General features: G+C 34.9%; 1 protein-coding gene across 1 annotated transcript; it reads left to right on the top strand.

Moving 5' to 3' along the window:
- Positions 1 to 6,746: 6,746 nt before the first annotated feature.
- Positions 6,747 to 22,325, top strand: LOC149895455 (protein vreteno-like). Its single transcript, XM_090118845.1, has 17 exons — positions 6,747 to 6,872; positions 7,512 to 7,697; positions 9,820 to 9,929; positions 10,473 to 10,567; positions 11,236 to 11,362; positions 11,823 to 11,967; positions 12,541 to 12,726; positions 13,096 to 13,300; positions 14,074 to 14,221; positions 15,436 to 15,603; positions 16,264 to 16,398; positions 16,929 to 17,104; positions 17,749 to 17,896; positions 19,167 to 19,330; positions 19,632 to 19,716; positions 20,456 to 20,635; positions 21,029 to 22,325. Exons 7-17 carry the CDS (start codon positions 12,611 to 12,613, stop codon positions 21,190 to 21,192), a joined length of 1,689 nt encoding a protein of 562 aa, XP_089974971.1. The 5' UTR covers positions 6,747 to 6,872; positions 7,512 to 7,697; positions 9,820 to 9,929; positions 10,473 to 10,567; positions 11,236 to 11,362; positions 11,823 to 11,967; positions 12,541 to 12,610; the 3' UTR covers positions 21,193 to 22,325.
- Positions 22,326 to 23,109: the final 784 nt, after the last annotated feature.

Here is a 23,109-nt window from a genome sequence, read left to right as displayed (position 1 = left end):
TTATACAAAATATTAATATATGGGAAAAAACATAACACTGATGTTAACATTGATTATCTTATATATAATGTGTCACAATGTTAGTCTGCATACTCCTCCGAAACGGGTGGACCGATTCTCATGAAATTTTCTGTGCATATCGGGTAAGTCTGAGAATCGGCCAACATCTATTTTTCATATGTACCACGGGCGAAGCCGGGGCGGGCCGCTAGTCTTTTTATAAATATAACTTTTTTATGCCAGGGTAATGTTGTTGTAAAATCAAAACTATTAGCCTTTAGATACTGCGTTACAATATGTATCTTTAATTGATGGGATACTTTTGTTATTAAAAGGAATTCATACCTATTTTTAAAAACATTATTAAAATATGTATATTTTATATATAGTAAAAGAAAGAAACAATAATATTTTTGAAGCATTTCATTCGGCAATGAAAATTATAAGAAGACATAATTTAACTCAATTGTAACGATGAACCCAAAAAAATCAGGGAATTATAATACATTGGAAGATTCTTTAAGAAGGACAAAATTTTGTATCGGTTATCGACAAACACAATACATACAGATACATCCGACTATTTTAAAACACAAACACACACAAACACTGTCCGCTTGCGCTTTTTAAATAAAGTCACTGCTAAGCGAATTATTGCTTTTGTTAAAGTAAACTTCTGGGATTTAATGATCATTATTTTGAATAAATATAATGTTTTGTATCTCATGTGTAGGCATTTTGGTCTGTATATTTAATTTTATATTATTTGAGCAATTCGATAAAAGTAATGTTTTCCAAGGTATAATACATTTAAAAATATTCTGACGAAGCCATAGCACGAACTGGCTCACTCATACTATTAGTGAAAATTAGCAAATAATTAAAATATAGGTATAATTTTAAAATTAAATGAAAAATACAGATTGGTTCATACTGTCGGAAAACTGTCAGCAAAAAAAGAAATAAATCGAAAACCTTATGTTATTTGAAGCCCTATGTATAAAAAAACAAGTTCCTATTTCTAAGCGAGTTAAATCTCAGAAGTTTACACTGTCAATACAAAAGCTGTATTTTAATACAAATTTGTACCACTACAATCACAACTCACACGGCGCACTTTATACAATATTACGCAGTCAAAAATTCCCGGGCTACAGCGTGTGTCGAGGCGCGAGTGTATACACTGTGGCGTTCGGGCTGAACTGTACTGCGCTGGCTGCGGGATAACTCCATACTGTGGCACTGCGTGCCAGAGGACTGACTGGGCGAAGCGGCACCGCACTGTATGCCATAACCTGGCTAGGTGAGTCATGTGTACATACTGCGGGATAAATCCATCCTGTGGAATCGCGTGCCAGAGTACTGATGGGGCAAGCGGCATCGTACTACTGTATGCCATAACCAAGCTAGAGGAGTCTTGTGCACACGCTGCGGAATAACTCCGTACTGTGGCATCGCGTGCCAGAGGACTGACTTTATAATTACATGTATGGTGCATGACAAATGTTAAGACATATTGTTTTCGACTTCTTTCACATCATAATTTGATACAATGAAACTTGGCAGGGTATTGCTAGTATAATTGTAATGACTATAGTCTATAACTTATTTATTATTAATGCGATATTAAAAAATACGTCTTTTATAATTATTTAATTTTTTGTAGACTCAACGAGGCAGCGGATTTAACTGAAACCAACAATAACATACCTGACGAAGTTAAAAGGTATTTTTATTTATTTATTTTACAATAACATTTTTTTTATTCCATAAGACTTTTTCTAGAAGCACTTTTAAATCGGCATAACATAGTTTTACGATTTACCACCGATTCGGAAAGCATCGTGTGCCAGAGGACTGACGGAGAACCGGCAAGAACGATTCAAAAGTGATTTTATAAGAAGTCTTATTAAATAGTTTGAGTTATGAAACTCCGTAGTTGCTCTTTTAAGATTATGTCAATATTACATTTTAATTTTACATAATATGTACTTATATTAGTACTAGCGGTCCGCCCCGGCTTCGCCCGTGGTACCTACATGTTTAAACTATCCTATCTCTCAAGTTGGATCGAACTGCACATGGTGTGCGAATTTTATTATAATCGGTTGAGTGGTTTAGGAGTCCATTGAGGACAAACATTGTGACACGAGATTTATATATATTAAGATACTATGTAGTGATTTTTTCCTTATATCTGCATATATTACATATTACAGCCCCTCCATTCCTGTACACCAATCTCAACGCAGAGCTCGATCTCCAAAACACCGTCAAAGGAACGATGACAATACTTCAGCAAGAACTGATAGCGATGATACTAAACGCTTCGATAAGGTAATATTACTAGTTGTGAACCGCGGTTTTACACGCATTGCTCGTATTGGTCTTAGCGTGATGATACATAGCCTATATGTTGAGCCGACCTATTGGTAATATTCATGCAAAATTTGAAGTAAATCAAGTATAAAATATATATAATAAAGTGAAAAAATGCAGTACATACAGACTAAAAGAAAAAAAAAACTTCGATAAGGTAATATTAGCTTCACCTGTATGTTTGTATGTAACGGACTCCTTTAGACTCGATTTTGAACTTTAAACGGACAGATTTAATTTGAACTTTGCACACTTATCGGTGACAACACAAGAATTTCATGAATTTAAAGTTTTTTTTAAAGTAAAACTTCTTTAGGTGCGTTGAGAATAAAATTACAAGGTCGCGTCATAGCAATACCGTCTCGTCATGGAGTAAAGCGACGATTTTAGTATCTTTGAATGTTGTCAAAGAAGATTCACTTCTGACACGTTTTTTTTATACTGAATTTATGTTTATATTTTTTTCACAGAAAAATCAAGCGTCCACACGCGGTCGAAACTTTTCGCCCAGAACATGTAACATGCGTAGACCGAACGTGCAAAATAATAGACGTTCGGAAACCGTGGAAGAGAGGGATGGCGTTAGGGAGAATCAAAGTGAGTTAACTGTGTGATTGGTTGGTAGTGACCCTGCCTTCTAAACCAGAGGTCGTGGGTTCGATTCCCACCCGGGGCAAATATTTGTGTGACGAACATTTTTTTAATAATAATAACTTTATTGACATAAACAAATAGGTACAGCTTATATATGAATCCATAGGCTCCTGAATTAGTTAAATACTGTGTCTCAGGAGCTTTGTTGATGTTTGCAACATTGATGTTTGCTCTGTGTCTGGGTGTTAATTATCTAATGATATCTGTGTAATCTAAAGGCTTACCTAGCAATATTAAATACAATAACAATTTACTCACATCCGTAAACAATATTTGTAATGCATTAAATGCATTCTCAGAATATTTTTATTCTACATTCCTAGACAAAACTGACACAAATTTATCAAATTATGTATCTGAACTGGAATTAAGTAATTTTGAATCAAATTTTGACCTTTGTTCGATAAACATTGACTTGAAAACGATAAAAAAGGCACTATCCCAACTAGATCCTTCGAAATCTGCAGGTCCTGATGAAATCAGTCCACTGTTTCTTATAAAATGTGCCGACTCAATAGCCATTCCACTAGCCTATTTATTTAAGAAATCACTTACTCTTATGGAATTCCCCTCAATGTGGAAGAGGGCATTTGTTACACCTGTCCACAAAAAAGGTTCTAAGTTGGAAGTTGTCAATTATAGACCTATATCTAAATTGTGTATCATAGCCAAAGTCTTCGAAAGAATAGTATACGACCAGGTTTATGCAGTATTTAAAAACACATTCACGAGTTATCAGCATGGATTTTTGAAGGTCGATCAACCGTGACTAACCTGGTGCTTCTGAATGATTACATTACTGATGCTATGGAGACAGGCCATCAGGTCGATGTAATCTACACGGACTACAGTAAATGTTTTGACCGCATAGATCACAAGATTCTCTTGCATAAATTATACATAATGGGCATTAGAGGTAACTTACTCAGGTGGTTTTCCTCTTATATCAACAATAGATCTCAAGCAGTTGTAATAAGTAACTATATATCAAGTTGGGTGGTAATACCAAGTGGAGTACCTCAGGGCTCCCTTTTGGGTCCTCTTATGTTTTGCGTATTCATAAATGATATTCCAAATTGCTTCACACACTCAAATCTTCTTTGCTTTGCTGATGACATGAAGATATTTAGGACTATTAAATCTTCTGCTGATGCTGCTATGCTTCAAGATGACCTTAATAAATTAGACTACTATTGTACTCAAAATAAATTAGATCTCAATCCTGGTAAATGCACAGTCGTCTCATTTAGTCGTAAAAAACAAACACTGCGTTTCAACTATCGAATAAAAAATCAAGATCTTGGAACTAGCCCTGACATAAGAGATCTAGGAGTGATACATGACCCAAAACTCATGTTTGATAAACATATCGATTATATTCTAGCTAAAGCTTCTAAAGCTTTAGGCTTTATAATGAGAATTTCGTCAGATTTTAAAAAGGCGAAAACGTTTAAAATTCTGTTTTGTGCTTACGTACGTAGCATTCTAGAATATGCGTCGCCAATATGGAATCCGCGATACGATAAATATATAACTAGAATTGAACGAATACAGATGAAATTTTTGAAATTCCTATGTTACCGATTACACGTCCCGTACAAATCTGAGGATTATTACGAGGTCTGCAGCAAATTTCACTTCCTACCCCTAACATATCGCCGGGAGATTTCTGATATTTTATTACTTTTAGGCATTACATCCAATAAAATAGACTGCCCAGAACTACTAGCCAAAATTTCTTTATACACACCCTCAATTTTATCTCGTAAATATAATCCTATCTTTACTTCCGCAGTCAGCACTAACTATCGTCAAAACTCGTTTATTCTACGCGTAAGCAACAATTTTAACAAGCTATCAAAACAGTTCGATTTTGACTTATTCTGCAGCAGTTCTTACTCCATTAATCCATCAGTCCTCGGAATCACAGACACAATAGAAAATCTATTGTGTCGCGCCCCGATCGGGCCTTACGGTGGTCAATGGGTTAAGTGTCAGTTAGCTAATGAGTTCTTCCGTCAGTTTGGTGGCCAAGTTGATATGTAATTTGATTAGTGTTACAATAGCATTGGTTTTAAGCATTTGATTCGTGTACGTAATCGCTCACATTTGTAATTGTTATATATTAACATTATTCTAGCCGTGAGAATCTGTAAATGGCTTATTTTAAGTATTATATTATGTGACTATCTTTAAGGATACAGCTGTAGATTCTCCTAAAATATAAATAAATAAATAAGTAATGATAAATTTTAATTTATTATTATTATGTTACAGATGCAAAGAAAGCAGAAGGCTTTCCAAATGGCCTACCAAATCTACCAGGTATAGTATATTTTATTGTATTCTTCATTTTTGGTACCAATTATAATGATCATTGAGTTGTGTTTTCAATGAACATCCAAAAAGGAGAAGGTATTCAATTGCACTGTATTTTGTTTTTTTTGGGTTTACGGGTTTATGGGTTACTTAAATAAATCAATCGATGAAATCCCAAAGAAAAAAATATGAATCTTACTTGAAAATTAGAATCGTAAAATATTCTTTTGATCATGTATGTGTGTCCAGTAAAGATGTTTCTGAGTTGGTATGACTTCGATAATGTTCCATAGATGAAGCCAAGATACATAGCCAGTTTATAATATTAGTATAGATTAGCTGTGCCCCCCAGTTTTACCCGCATTGCTCCGCTTCTATTGGTCTTAGCGTGATGATATATAGCCTATAGCCTTCCTCGATAAATGGACTATCTGACCCTGACCAGTATTTCCTGAAATTAGGGATTATTTCTATAGATTATGTTAATTTTTTGACTGACCGGTTGGCTTAGTTGGTAGTGACCCTGCCTTCCAAGCCAGAGCCAGATGTATTATTATTTCTGGATATAAATAATAGAAATACTTGCAGTAATGGAAGCGTTTAGTTTCCCCCCACCACTCGACCCCCACACGGCATTACTACACTACTACAGTACGCCCATAGTGAGGTCCTTGATGGAGGCCCAAGAAAGGGGCTATTACCATTTTATAGGTATATTTGTAGTTGACGTTGAAATCGATGTTTCTGGTTCGCTTTTTTTAAAGATTTTATTTATCTTTGTGTCTTTTTATTGTACATATTAGGCGTGTCTTTGTGTATATTTGTTGATGTTGTATTGTTTTATTTTGGCGACTTGGATGTTATGAGCATTTTAAAAGTATATTCACGTCACTTGTTAGTTGTAGTATATTTTGATTTTTTGTCCGCTTTTTCAACATTACGTTGATTTCTTTGTTTTTACTGCTGATTGGTCTATATTTAGGTAATATTTTGTATATCAGTTTGGAATTCGGATGAAATGGACGCTTTAGAATAATATTTTCGTCACCTTTTAGTGGTATTGGCACTTTTTCGTTGCTCTATTTTTCGTTACTTTTGCTTTTTCTCGTTTGAGAGAATAGTTTTATTTTATTTTTCAATATAGTTTATGTTGAATCGTGTTATTATTTTAATACGCCTATTTTTAACAATTTAGCCGCCTTTTGACACTCACCACGTTTGAACTTTTTTTATGTTGTTCAATGTCTGCTTTTGAGTAAATGACTCAGTTAAGGTATATTTCAACAATTTAGCGGCCACGTATTTTTATTTTATGTTGTTTGTAGTCTGCTTTTAAGTAAATAAAGAACTTATTTATTTATTTCAATTGATAATTATTTCATTTCCAAAGGTTCCCAACCGCCGGGCATTGCGCAAAGGTTGAACGTCCGTGATACAATAAGACCGAATAAAGAAGAGAAACCTCAACAGGAAAAAAATGTTCCAGAACCGACTCCTAAAAGTGACATCTTACCTGAACAGTAAGTTGTTATATATAATTTTAAATCTTTCAAACTCAAACTCAAACATATTTATTCAATTAGACCTCTTCTAGAAGCACTTTCGAATCGTCAGAACATATTTTTAACATTTACCACCGATTCGGAAAGCAGTATCTATGGAGAAGAATCGGCAAGAAACTCCATAGTTGCTCTTTTTAATCGTGTCAGTTTTACAATTTAATTTTACAAATTACATATGTAACATCATATATTATAGTAATATGCCAAAGAACTGTCCTGTGGTTTTTACGCGACAACCCTCCATGGGTTTTTATCGTCCATATATTCCTTAATACTGTAATAATATATTAGTATAAATATATAATTTTAAATCTTATTTAAAAGTAGCTGTGCTCCGCTCCTATTGGTCTTACCGTGATAATATATAGCCTATAGCCTTCCTCGATAAATGGACTATACTATAAGTGTGATATGACGATTCAAAAGTACTTCTAGAAGAAGTCTAATTGAATAAATAAATGCTTGAATTTAATTCTTTACTTTTACACATTTTTAATTATTGTATTTTGTTTTTCCATGCTTGGTGTATATGTACAATAAAGTATCAAATAAATAAATAAATATTTTTTTTTACCAAAATATCCTTGTTTTTTACAGACACACAGCAGGCGCAGCATCAATAAACGATCTGATCTACATATCAGTGGAGTCTTTAGCCAAGGATTGTGCGACGAAGCAAGGTGGTTATGTATGTATAGCGTTGCCGGAAAAAGATGAAGCGAGTTACCAAGTGCTCTGCTCGGACTATCCTAAGGCGTGTGATGAGGATAGCGGGGAACTTACGTGAGTTATTAATTAAAATTAAATACTATATCTATTGTCTATGTATATGTATCTTCTATATATATGTCTATATCTATTTACTAGCTTTCCGCCCGCGGCTTCGCCCGCGTTTTCAGAGAAAACCCCGCATAGTTCCCTTTCCCGTGGGATTTCCGGGATAAAACCTATCCTATCTCTCAAGTTGGATCGAACTGCACATGGTGTGCAATTTTATTATAATCGGTTAAGTGGTTTAGGAGTCAATGAGGACAAACATTGTGACACGAGATTTATATCATAAGATATCGATGTATATGTTATGGGTCATTTGATAAGTCTGGGCACTATCAAAAATGGCCGGTCTATATTCATAATGCCGTACTCAATTGGGCTATGCAATGATATTTTATGTATAGATACGTTATATACTCACAATATATCCAAAAAAAATGCTTCATATGCAGTGTCAGGCACACACAAATACAAGTTTCATTTTACTTAATTTATTACATTGACAGACTGTTTAAGAGAGATGGCTCTAATAAAATGATAGAAACAAAAAAGACAAAGATAGTTTGTCACTTCCGCGCAGGTGTAAGCAAAAGTCATAAGAATTCACCAATTAAATATAAATAAACAAATAGTTGCCATGGTAATTGGCATAGACTAACGACACAGAAGGTTCAACGTGTGAACCTTCTGCAGTGTCACACATTGAACACAGTTATAGATGTTAGGTTTCCTGCACAGGTAAATAAATGTGACAATTTCATTTACTATTTAATTATTATTATGATGTTGTATTAAAATGAAAAAAAAAAAACTTTTTTGGAGATATAACTGTATTAAGTATTTATTACTAGCTGTGGTGTTCGTTTTCGGTCATCATCATTTCACCCGATAAACACCCACTGCTGAGCATACTGCATAGTCCTCCATATAGAACTCCATAAGGACGATTTCATTGTATATAATAAATAGATATATTTGTTAATTATATGCACTGTGTGGATTTAAATATAAAAATAATCAAGTATTTACCCAAATCGAAATTAATAAAATAAGTTAACCGTTCTATTTTTAATAATCGTATATCTACATGATAATCTTTGAACACAGTGTACGCTAGCTTTGTCACACTAGTGATTGAAGCAATGTTTTATCCCTTTCATTATTTCAATACAAGTGTCAAGCAAGTGTCATTCATAAAGAATTGTAAATTGTTATTTTTACTCCTAAACTGTAATAATTTAATATATTTTGCTGTGATATGATATTCCTTTATCTTTCTTTATTTTTTTGCACGAATACGTGCACTTTCTGAACACACAGGAAGGCATTTTCGACAACTTTAATGTACCTATCGCCACATGCGCTCACTGGGACCGGTGACAATCTGACTGATTGCATTGGTCCCACAGTTTTGGTGCGTTGATGACGTATCTACCTCTTGTTTCTATATATAATATCATTGGGGCTATGTGATTAAAATAGCATGATTAATCACTTTTCCCGGTCATTATGAATAAAGCCCACCCAATTTTGCCCAAGTTTTTTTATAGCTAAGGGGGTGGGTTAGGTTCTTGTTTTTTTTAATCTATGCAGAAATAGGAGCCCTGCGATATTACCCAGGGCAAGTGATAAATTCGCTTTGAGATCTTATCTCAAACACTTACATAGGCTACGGGCTGTCGGGAATTATTAATAATGACCGGTTAAAGTGATAAATTAATCACTTTTCCCTTCGCTCTTGGGCCTTATTAATTGTTTCCGGTCCTTATTAATAAAGCCCGATTAGTTTGTTTTGATTTGCCAGTCAGTTCAATTCACGGCGTAAACTGACTGGGAATAAGAGGTCATAATACGGCTCCAGACTGAAAAATTTATTTATTGAAGCATCTTGTTGCCTCATTTAAATTTAAGAAAGACGTGTGTCACTCGGGGACTGCCGCGGTAAAGCTATTACATGCTATGCCTTCAAGCCACACCTCCGAGCCCGTCCCCGTGGGGAGCGTGAGGTTTTTTCGTTACGGAATTTCTCGATTCGGTCCCCGCGCTCAAGGCCCGCGATAGAATCTATGCAATAGCTTAATAAATTTTCTATTCATTGTTTTTGGCAATAAATATATTTTCTTTCTTTCAGACCGAAACCCGGCGATCTGTTTTCATACCGTAACCCAGAAGACGGCGGTTGGTATCGCGCGAGAAAACTCAACGCTACAAGCGCGGCGCTCATTGATAGCAGTAAATTATGTAAATATATATTTATTTTTTTAATAACGCTGTTATTAGCTTCACCTGTATGTTTGTATGTAACCGACTCCTTTAGACTCGATTTTAACTAAACGGACAGTTTTGATTCAACTTTGTACACTTAATTATCGGCGGCAATAATGCAAAAAAAAACACGCTTTAACTAATAACAAAAATAATTAAGCGTGTTTTTTAGTTGGTATTTATAAATATGTTTTTTTAAATATATTAATTACATTTCCCGCAGCCGGAGGCCCCAAAAGAAAACTCAGATTTAAGTACTTAGAACTACATTTAATAGCTAAATTGAGACTTTTACACCCATGTCTGCACGATGCAGACCGGAGTTTAAGAATGAATTTATACATTTTAATAATTATAAAGACGTAAACTTGGATGCTAACTCAGGGAAATCGGACCCACATTCTATTCCCGTGCGAACGGCGTATTCATCAGTTTCGTATGAAGGCAGGGCCGTAACTTGTTAGTCATTATTTTTGTTAACGCAGTTTAATAATGATATTTTCTTTCTTTCCAACCTAGCAAATATTGGATCTACGGATAAATGTAAGAAGGTTCCAGAAAAGTATGCGAATATCCCGGAATTCAGTTGCGTCCTGGAAGCGGATGGTGTTGAGGTAAGTCATTTTAGTTTATTACTAGCTGTGCCCCGCGGTTTTACCCGCATTGCTCCGCTCCTGTTGGTCGTAGCGTGATGATATATAGCCTATAGCCTTCCTCGATAAATGGGCTATCTAACAACTTTTTTCATTTATAGTCTACTTACTAGCTTTCCGCCCCCGGCTTCGCCCGCTTTGTCTAAAACCTAATAAATTATATACTAAAACATTCCTCTTGTATCACTCTATCTATTAAAAAAAAAAACGCATCAAAATCCGTTGCGTAGTTTTAAAGATTTAAGCATACAAAGGGACATAGGGACAGAGATAGCGACTTTGTTTTATACTATGTAGTGATCATTCAAATATTTAAAAAGAAACTGTCCAATTGAAAGGAACCATCATTTGTTTATTATCAAAATGAAAATAATCTTATCTTACTAATATTATAAATGCGAAAGTTTGAGGATGTATGTGTGTGTGCATATGTTTGTTACTCTTTCACGCAAATACTACTGAACCGATTACAATGAAATTTAGCACACATATAGAGGGTAACTTAGATTAACACATAGGATAGTTTTTATCCCGGAAATCCCACGGGAACGGGAACTATGCAGGTTTTTCTTTGAAAACGCGGGCTGAAAGCTAGTTTTTTATATTTAAGACAATTTTTTTTATTACAGGTTGGCGGTGCATACGAAGCGATCGTAATTTCAAAAAGATCGGACTCGATAAGTGTAAAACTTAAAGGCACCAATGGGCCTATAGGACAAGGGACTGTATATCGTTGGCTTCCCGAAGTTGAGAATGGTATTTAAATTTCTGTAATTTCGTTTAAAAATATATGAATGAAATAAGATTAAGAGTTAGATATACTTTTAAACACATGTTTATATAAGCTTCACCTGTATGTTTGTGTGTTTGTAACTGACTCCTTTAGATTCGATTTTGATCCACTTTTTATGGAAAGATTTATAAACAAAAATCACTTATCACGAACAAGGATCACTGACAATATAATAATTTAATGAGTTTATCTTATTAAGGGCTGATTTTTCAATCCTTAGTTAAAACTTATTCATCGAATAACATATTAAACTACCATTTCAAAAATGTATTCTAATTGTCCGTATATGAAAGTTTACAGGTGACATTTTAAAATGTTCGTGTAATACTTTATTGGACGGATAAATTTTAACCAAGGATTGAAAAATCGACCCTAAATGTATTTTTTTATTTTTATTTTTAAGCTATATTTTATTGTACATAGTTTCAGCCCCACAGCCAATACAGAAACCAACACCGATACAAGAATTAAAAGTGCGAAACACTATACGCCCGGAGAAGGAAGAAATTAAACAACAAGAGAAAATAGTTCCTGTTGTTCCACCAAAGATCGATTTGGTGCCTAAGCAGTAAGTTTTTAACATAAGTGTAAGAAAAATATTAAAGAAAATCGTACAAGAGTCTGGAAGAAATCGCTATTTATCGATAAGTCCGCCGTTTGTTACAATGTATCCTAGATTTAGTCTCAATTTGTAATTTATTCAGAGCAATAAAGTATTAATAAAATAAGAGTCGGACACTTATTAATTAGTTTCTACACGCTTTTATTAGCTTCACCTGTATGTTTGTATGTAACCAACTCCTTACTCGATTTTGACTCACTTTAAACGGACAGATTTAATTCAAACTTTGTACACTTATCAAGGATCGGTGTCAATAATATTTCATGAATATTAAGCTTTAATTTTTTAAAACGAATCCTTCCTACTAATATGTATATGTGAGGATGTGTATGTGTGTGTTTGTTACTCTTTCACGCAAATACTACTGAACCTATTACAATGAAGCACACATACAGAGGGTAGCTTGGATTAACACATAGGATAGGTTAACCCACGGGAACGGGAATTATGCGGCTTTTTCTTTGAAAACGCGGACGGAAAGCTAGTTATACTTATAAATTAATTATATTTATCTTACAGATATCTAGTGGCTACTTTATCAGTAGGTGATACAGTGCTGTTATCAGTCGACTGTCCAACCAAGGATTGTATGACGAAACAGAGCGGACACGTTTGTGTGTCGCTGCATGACAGCGCTGAGAACAGTTATCAGTTACTGTGCGCTGACTACTGCGCTGAGTGTGACGCTGAGAACGCTGCGATAGTGTGAGTATAGGTGATAATTGAGTGTGTTAGTGTAAATCAACAGTTTTTAAAGTCTCTTGTTTAAATATCGATCCATTCCACATTACTTTAATGTCGGAAAACTGCTATTTTTAACATATTTTAATGTATTCCCATTCCGAACTCAGATTACCTTTTTTCGAAGTTTTTAAAATCTTGTATGTTTTAATTATTTATTTATATATTCTTGTATGTTTGTATGTATGCGACTTCGGATTTGGATACATACAAACAGACTCGATTTTGACTCAATTTAACTGACATATTTAATTCAAACCTACACTTATAAAAAAGATTTTAATCATATATATTATTAAACATGCCTTTGACCATTTCCCATATAATTTTCAGACCGAAACCCGGCGATCTGTTCTCATACCGTAACCCAGAAGACGGCGGTTGGTATCGCGCGAGGAGACTCAACGATACAAGCGCGGCGCTCATTGATAGCAGTAAATTGGCTAATATAGGCGATAAAGACGTTTGTAAGCAAGTGCCCGAGAGATATAGGGATATAGCCGAGTTCTGCTGTGTGCTAGAGGCGGACTGTGTTAAGGTAAGCCAAAAAACTAACAAAAAAGGGGGAAAAAGTCGAAAAAAAAATGGTTGTTTGTAAAATAAGTTTACGATCGAGATGTTTACGTGATAACGTCTTATTGGTGGCAGCGCTCGAGATGAGACGGGAGATCGGTCCGTCTCTCTCTCGTTATACCTGCGATCGCGCTCGTGAGGTTTTGGTGTGACACAAGTTTCTGAACATGTCACCCGACTAAAACGATTTTAAAAACGTTATCACGTTAAAAAAAACATTTTTTTTTTCAAAAAAAATAGTGTAGTTTGTTGGGTTAGTGTTAAAATGTGTACAAAAATGGTTTATTTATCTAAAAGTAAGTTAGTTGGTTAGTTAGGTTAGTAGGTTGGTGGAACGTATAAGACATAGCTATCTATGGCGATAGGGACGTATGTTGTGCCGAAAATAGTTCAATTAGTGTTAAATAGGTGGTCAAAAAATATAAAAAACAAATTATTTGTTGGAATTGTGATAAACCTTTTTTTTTAATCATACGTTCTGTGATTTATTAGCGAAAGAGTCATTTCAAAAATAGCACTTGAAATTTTTATTACTTACACTAGTGGTCCGCCTCGGCTTCGCCCGTGGTACCTACATGTTTAAACTATCCTATCTCTCAAGTTGGATCGAACTGCACATGGTGTGCGAATTTTATTATAATCGGTTAAGTGGTTTAGGAGTCCATTGAGGACAAACATTGTGACACGAGATTTATATATATTAAGATATTTCTTCACTAAAATTAACCTCCTTTACAGCTAGGAGAAAGTTACCAAGCGACGATAGTATCAAAACAGTCGGATTCCATACAAGTGAAGTTGCATAACGTCGGATCCGATATCGTAGCCGGAACCGGGACGATAACAAGATGGCTGCCAGAAGTGCAAGTGCCAAGTGTTACAGCTGGTGTGTATAAATAGAAATAGATATTTAGGAGACCTGACGAGCTCCTGCCTTTATCGTTGCAGAGTGTGCGCGGCGGGGGCTGCGCACATTCAATAGGCAACGCGAGGAGGGTGACAGACTGTTGTGGCTGCAGTCTGTTGCAGTGATAGGCATGCGCGTAGGGTAGTCGCGACTACATACGAGTGGATTGCCAATGGCAGGCACGCGAGGGGTACCGTGAGCGTTCCTACCGGAGATCCCGGGAGTAGGAGTCTGACATAACCGTGCTGCTGCCCCCGAAGCAGTCGGTATTCATGATGAATTTCCTCACGTTAAAAAAAAAAAAAAAAAAATGGTGTGTATAAATACTCAAAATGCGTTGCGTAGTTTTAAAGATTTAAGTTTTAATACACAGGGACAGAGAAAGCGACTTTGTTTTATACGTATTGTAGAGCCATTTTAATAGGCAACATTTGACAGTTCAACAAAATTCAACAACGTAACCTAGTAACGACGACATAGAATAACATGATATTTCTTTCTGTTAGATCTGCACATTTGCTTAACTTTTTTCAATAACGATTACATATTTATAATAATAATGACCGATACAAGTAATTTTAAGATTTCATTTTACTGATGAACCATTCTTAACATAATAAACAATTTCTGAATTGAAGAACTGACGTCGCTACAATTTTGTGTCAATAAACCTTTTTTCTTTTTAAATACCAGAGATGTTACTCTAAAAATCGAGATCTGACATCTAGAATCGAATGCATTGACTTGTGAACAAAAATCATCATAAATTAATAAATTCGATTTACAAATGTTTCAAATCCGTATCGATTAATTCACTTTAATCGATGTTTTTAAGCAGGTTACCTCTCTTGGAAGATAAAATTGATAGACGTCAAATGTTGCCTATTAAATTGGCTCGACTATAGTGATATTATGTACGTTTATCAGCCATCTGGTTTCCATAACACAAGCGAAAGCTTAGTATGGGATCAGATCGTGCCGTGTGTGAAAATTGTCCTGAAATATTTATTTATTTGTCTATTATAATGGTCTTCTCTGAAAATCAGTGCAGCAATATATTTTAATTAATGTTTGCTGCTTTGCTGACAGGGAGTCCTTTTTCCAACCATCGCTATCTTTTTTTTTTGTTAGATTAAGATTTATAATTTTTTTACATGGGAGCAAATAAAACGCTTTCTATTTCTATTTTCCAGTATCTACAACAATACCGCAAGTATCTCGTGCGTGTGTTACCGCAAACACTCGTGTGCTACTCGTGGACGCTACTGCACTAGATTGTATATACATCAGAGTGGCCGATAGTAGCACTACTGTTAGATATAATGCTGCGTTGCAAGATGCTCTACTTTTTGGCAGAAATGGTATGTATTTATAATCAATATATCCTTAGTTTTTAAGCTATTGCATAGCTTCTATCGCGGGCCTTGAGCGCGGGGACCGAATCCAGAAATTCCGTAACGAAAAAACCTCACGCTCCCCACTCCGACGAGCGCGGAGGTGTGGCTTGAAGGCATAGCATGCAATAGCTTTACAGTCCCCGAGTGACACACGTCTTTTTTTTGTGATATTTGTATATTTTTTCGTTTGATTGCTTTTTGCTATGTTAATAATTAATATACAGTTACATATTTTGTAATTAAATTGTAATACTGACATTATTAAAAAGAGCAACTATGAGGAGTTTCTTGCCTGTTCTTCTCCATAGATACTGCTTTCCGAATCGGTGATAAATGTAAAAAATATGTATTGACGTTTCAAAAGTGCTTCTCGAAGAAGTCTAATTGAATAAATAAATGTTTGAGTTTGAGTTTGCTTTTTTGCCTGCTTCGCCCGGGTTGATGTTAATTTAGTAAAATATCATTAAAATCAGCGATAATGCCGAAAAAAGTTCGATCAAAAGGCAAGATTCGAACCCGCGTCTTTTTGCCATACCGGATTAACGCCTAGCCTCGGCATCTTGCTATTGTTTAAAACTTAAAGTAAAAATTAAAGTACATATAATATTATTTTTACTTTCACAGCGAAACCTCTGAACCAACCGCCGAATAAAGGACAAGTTGTGATCAGCAAGTTCACAGACGGCAACCACTATAGGGCACTTGTTAAACGTACGAGCGTGAAACAGAATAAATATCTACTCGAGTATATTGAGTATGGTGAGTTTTTCATTAAAAGTTTAATTAACTAGCTGTGCCACGCGGTTTTACCCGAATTGCTCCGCTCCTGTTGGTGTTAGCGTGATTATATAATATAGCCTTGCTTGATAAATGGGCTATCTAACACCGAAAGAATTTTTCAAATCTGACCCGTAGTTCCTGAGATAAGCGCGTTCAAACAAACAAACAAACTTTTCAGCTATATAATATTAGTATAGATATAGTATGAATATATTTTATAACTAGCTGTCCGCCCCGGCTTCGCCCGTGGTACCTACATGTTTAAACTATCCTATCTCTCAAGTTGGATCGAACTGCACATGGTGTGCGAATTTTATTATAATCGGTTAAGTGGTTTAGGAGTCCATTGAGGACAAACATTGTGACACGAGATTTATTTATATTAAGATAAGATATGCCATGAATAATAAACTATATTGTATATATATAGTATGAATATATTTTATTAAACATATAAGAAACTAATTAAATATACACAAAAACTATTATTAATAATTAATTTATTACAGGTAACACAGAAATAGCACAACTCGAGAATCTATACCCGTGCCCCCCAGAATTAGATCTCGACCAAATGCCAACAGTTGTTTCTTTGGTTAAAGTTAAAGCGGACAATCTGACTTTGTCCGTTCAAGCCAGGGAGTATTTGGAGAAACTGAGGGATGCTGAGATTGAGCTGGTTTTGGTGAGATTTTAGTTAAAAGTAATGTAAACGTGTGTGTGTATATGTTGCAATTTTGGCTAAATCAGTCATACGTTTTTGACTGTGACATATTACATAACATTACATTACATTTATTTTACGGTCTTCGCGTGGATGGTTTATTTCTCCATTTTGAGTAACTCTGACAATGACATCTTATAAAATAAAATGTTGTCTCATATTTGGGTTTGGTATCGATCCAGTAACATTAATTTTTTCAATATTTTCAACGAACACAATTGACCCTTCTACAGATTTTTTATATGTATAGATAAACTGAAAAAAAAATCTTATTGATTATATAAATTATTTTATATTCAGAAAGATCCTAACCGACTATAGTGAACAAGCAGTTTGTCATTTATAATCTCAATAATTTCATTAATTCTTTATTTCTCCAATTAGAAAGTTTAATTTTACTTTTTTAATTATTTCTCTCACATAAAGTTTGTCGTTGTTAAGAATATACGTGTTATCAATTACATATAGGCAAATAAAAAGTTTATTTTTTCTATAAAAAGTATTACCTTTTTCAGTAAAGAAGAATTTTATAATATATATCTTTCTGTAAAGAAGAATTTTATAATATATTGCGATATCTTTATTATTTTTTCCCAACATTTCAGACATTACCAGACGGTGCTAAAACCGCGCCAAGCGGTAGCGAAGTAATACTAACAGTTGAAAAGAACAATGATTGTGTTAATAAAAAATTAATTGAATTGTGCACGCCAGGTTGGAAGAAAATGGCCGACAGTGGGGTGGATGTCGTTGGTAAGTTGTAACACTAGCTGTCCCACGTGGTTTCGCTTGCGTTGTTAAAGTTAAAGATAACCACAATGGAACCATTGTGGTTATCTATTGTCTGTATACAGTGTGGAAATTTTCGATGGGCACTGGAGGGAAAGTGTTTGACAAATTTCCACACTGTATATATCAAACTAGCTGCTCCGCGCGGTTTCACCCCCGTGGCTCCACTCCTGTTGCCCGTAGCGTGATGAAATATAGCCTATAACCTTCCTCGATAAATGGGCTATCTAACACCGAAAGAATTTTTCAAATTGGACCAGTAGTTCCCGAGATTAGTGCGTTCAAACAAACAAACAAACTCTTCAGCTTTATAATATTAGTATAGATTACAAAAATTTGTTCCCGAGGAGGAAGCGTCACATGCGAAAAGTAGGGAATGTTATTTTAGGACAATGTCTATAATAGTTTGACGATGAAAGCTCCGCCATATCCTAAAAAGTAGTAACGTCTTTGGGTAGACTTGACCCGTATGGATTATGGTTCACTAAAGATATGCTTAGATCTATTTGACGACGCGGTTGGCGCAGTGGTAAAGTAACTGCCTACTGAGCCGACGGTCCCGGGTTCGATCCCCGGTCGGGGCAAATATTGTGTGATGAACTCAATTATTTGTTCTTGGGTCTGGGTATTATTATCTATATATGTATTTATTAAATATTATATTTATCGTCGCCTAGTACCCACAACACAAGCCTTAAGTGAGCTTACTGTGGGACTAGGTCGATTTGTGTAATAATGTACTATAATATTTATTTATTTATTATCAAATAAACGTCTCATTCCAAACTCAAACATTTATTTATTCAATTAAACTTCTTATAGAAGCACTTTTGAATCGTCAATATTTTAAACATTTACCCCCGATTCCCACGGGAATTTCATTTGATCACGAATTGCGGTCATAATTGTATTCTCTTTATTTGGGATGACAAACAGTAGATCAGATGAATACGAAATATTATCTATATATGTATATATATAAATGAATCGAAAAATGTGTTGGTAAGCGTATAACTCGAGAACGGCTGAACCGATTTCGTTTATTATTTTTTTATATATTCCTTGAAGTACGAAGGATGATTCTTATGGAGAACAGGCGAAGCCGGAGCGGACCGCTAGTCTACAATAAAACTTAATCTATATACGGGTGTAAATGCGTAACCAATAACATTATAAACGGCTCAGATTTATAAATTTTTATGCGTGCGTTTATTTTTATATTATTTATTTTCAGATCTCGAACCGCTCATGTTCACCGAGCTAGATGTAGTAGAGTTACCGAAAGGAGATCTAACACTAAAAGTACTGGATCACAGTACGATAGAGGGCGGTGTGATATCCGGCTGTCCCGCTGATTGTCAGCATGCTGTACACGTGCTGACTGCGCTGAACAAACAGGTAAGAGAAAGAAAGAAAAATATTTCATCCGATACACAAAAATAAAAAAGACGTGTGTCACTCGGGGACTGCCGCGGTAAAGCTATTGCATGCTATGCCTTCAAGCCACACCTCCGCGCCCGTCCCCGTGGGGAGCGTGAGGTTTTTTCGTTACGAAATTTCTGGATTCGGTCCCCGCGCTCAAGGCCCGCGATATAAACTATGCAATAGCTTAAAAATAAAAAGAAAAATTAACAAAGTACATTACGATTCAAACTTATTTATGTGTGTTGGATGTTTTCAATTTAATTTATTTTTACAGATTGCTGATTATTGCAACAGTGATTTATGCAAGGAGCCATATTTACCGAAACCAGAAGAACTGTGCATAGCTCGAACATCTCCTAGTAAGTAATTATTTCAAACTCAAAACTCAAACATTTATTTATTCAATTAGACTTCTTCTAGAAGCACTTTTGAAACGTACATATTTTTAACATTTACCACCGATTCGGAAAGCAGTATCTACGGAGAAGAATCGGCAAGAAACTCCATAGTTGCTCTTTTAAAATCATGATCAATCAAATGTTACACTAAATTTTTAACACTTATAGCTGTTATTAGCTTCACCTGTATGTAACCGACTCCTTTACACTCGATTTTGACTTTAAACGGACGGATTTGAATCAAACTTTGTACACTTATCAAGGATCGGTGACAATACAACAGTTTGATGAATTTAAACGTGTTTTATTTTTTTTTAATATTTTTGAAGTGAAACTTCTTTATGGGGGTTGTAAAAAAATTTGGTGTAACATTTTGTTCGTTACCTAGTATAAATAATTTTGTTGATTATAATGAGCACTTTTTCTGTAATGGGTATAAAATGTTAAACTCGCGTCAGGACACGTGACCTGATCGAAAAAGCGTAAGACGGATACCATTCCAAAATATCAAACATGCTCAACGTTAATAATCAAGTTTTCACTTCTGCCGGCACTCCCGGAGTGTAACCCGACTTTTTTTTATTTCGTTACGCGTGACATTTTTCCGTTACGCGCCATCTTTTTCTTATCCCTACCACGCGTGATTCGACTTATTTCTGTAAAGTTCCATACCTATATTTTTTTTTTTTGCTTTTTCCAGACGGACCCTGGTCCCGAGCTGTACTAATAGAGCAATGTCAAGGGGCAGGCGGGCAATTAGCTCAAGTGTGCTTTGTAGACACGGGGGCAGTTTGTGATGTGCCCGTGGGGGAAATACGGAAGATATTGCCCGAGTTTGTGAAGGGACTGCCGGCTTTAGCCTCCTTACTGCAAATACGAGGTAATGTATTGTAAAAAATTGTCCTTTTGTCAAAGAAAAATGATATATACGCGATCAAAAAGTCATACTATAAACATAGTATAAAACAAAGTCGCGTTCTCTATCCCTATATTATATGTGTTCGCAACGGATGTTGATGTGGTTTTATTTATCATAGAGTGATTCCAGAGGAAGGTTTTAGACTAAAACCTTTAGTACATCATATGTTAAATTTTCGACAACGCGGGCGAAGCCACAGCACACGTCAGAAGTGAAACTTACAAAGATACCAAAATCGTCGCCTTACTCCATGACGTGACGGTATTCCTATGAAACGACCTTCAAATTTTATTCTCATCGCGCCTAACTAAGTTTCACTGCAACAAATAATTAATAACATTTAAAATTTTACAGGTTTCCCACAAAACCCTACACCCGCGATGCTACAAAAAGCCATACACTACCTACATCTAGATAGCAACGGGCATGGCGTTTTGAAACTAAAGAATTGTATGAAGACAGACGAAGAAGTGTATGAAGCTAATGCCCCAGAGCTTTTGGCGGCTATGGGGGTTTAAACGAGATAATAATGAGAAATTTGTAAAAAAAAAACTTTTTTTTTGTCAACATATTGTTTATGCCTTAATTTTTTGTCAAAATATTGTTTATAGGTACCTTAGAAATATGTACACTGCATTTTGTCAATATATTAGTTTATACCTTAAGTAAGTAGTGGTATATATTAAAGAAAAGGGAGGAAAATGAGTAAATAAGGACATTTTTATACACTGGAAGATATAGTAGGAAAAAAATCATTATTTTTGGCAAAAAATTGTTTATATCAGAAAAATAATACAAAGGCCTTTGCGTATTTTTTTATTATTAACTTGAATACATTTGAATTATTTTGGTTTTATGGCATTAAAATGATTAAGAAATAATAATTTTTAAGAATAGAGTTGGTCAGGCGTTTTTCCGGATTGGCGGAAAGACGCGGGTTTGAATCCCGCTGAGGGATCGAATTTCTATTTTTTTTTTTATTTATATTGACTAAGTGTCTGTTGTAGTTTTTTTTTTATATCAGAGTAGCTTTTTTTTTGTTGTAAAGCGTAAGATTGTCTTATTTTTTTAAGGATTTGAAAATCCTTGAAGAATAAAGCGTTTAATAATACTTGTAAGTGCATATAGATTGTAAGTACTTAGTACATAAGTAATTTTGTTTCTTCTAAAGTCCGGACGCGAACTAGGAAGAATTTCGTACATTAACCTGTTATTACCTGTCTCTGTCACTCCCGCGTAAATATAATGTGTCTTGCTCGCACAGGTGCAATGACCGCCATCTTCAGGGATTGTAAACCTTTAACCTGAGAGCGTAAGGTTTGTTCTTGATTGCATGTGGTTTTTTTATTGACCTTGAGTCACGACAAAACGTATCGTATAATATATCGTGGTTATTGAAAAAATTAAAATGTAACTAATAATTATTGTAAATGAATAAAGGACATTTATTTAATAAGTTAGTAAAAAACATTTTCTCCTCTAAATATTTCATGTAAACTGCACTTAGTTCAAAAATGTTTGTGACCACTGTCAGTAGGTAAAGAGTTCATTGTACGAAATTCTTTCTGCTCCGCGACTCGACTTTAGTGTTTTTTTTTTTGACTGTCAGTTTCACTCTTATTGATAATGTTCCTGATTGCCTATCTAATACTATTTGACTAATATTTTCATACATTATGTGTAATTAACTGACAGATAGCTAAACAGGACATATCTAGAAGTTGTGAAATAGGCTGTTAATAATTTTTAGTGTAAGTACTTGCGACATAATTGTAAGCACGATTTTTTAGTTTTAAGACTTTGCGCTTTTTGTTATTGATTGTTTTATTATAAACTAGTTATTATAAAAACGGGACATAATGACTCTAAACTTTGTACCAGTGCAAAGAAATCTATACTAATATTATAAAGAGGAAAGGTTTTTATGTATATATGTATGGTTTTCACGCATAAACTACTGGACCGATTTTGATGACAGATAATTAAATTAAAATCTTTAGACCCTGAGATAGAACATAGGCTACCTTTTATTGCGAAATATGTACCACGGGCGAAGCCGGGGCGGACCGCTAGTATAAAATAAAATTACGTGTGTCACTCTCGACTGCCGCGGTTGCGCTATTGCATAGTATCGCATCGCTGTGCCCACTGGAGTGGGGGGCGTTAGGTTTTTTCGTAACGGAATTTTTACATACGGTCGCCGCGCTCAAAGTATGAGATAAAAGCTATGCAATAGCTTAAAAATATAAAATTTTGACATAAATTTTTGAATATTTCTCTATAGATTATTCTCTCAAATATTACGAACAGTTTGGTATTTTCTTGTGATCAATTTAACGCGAGTATAATTTAGAAATTAAACGCTTTTTAACCGATTTTAAACGCGATTTAAACATTACTAGCTTTCCGCCCGCATTTTTAAAGAAAAACCCGCA

Source organism: Colias eurytheme, chromosome 31 (genome assembly GCF_061535395.1).
Source record: "Colias eurytheme isolate Ceu_HAF_F1 chromosome 31, ilColEury1 Martin Lab GWU primary, whole genome shotgun sequence".
In the NCBI taxonomy this organism is placed as follows: domain Eukaryota; kingdom Metazoa; phylum Arthropoda; class Insecta; order Lepidoptera; family Pieridae; genus Colias; species Colias eurytheme.
This window is presented reverse-complemented; position numbering and strand designations above follow the sequence as displayed.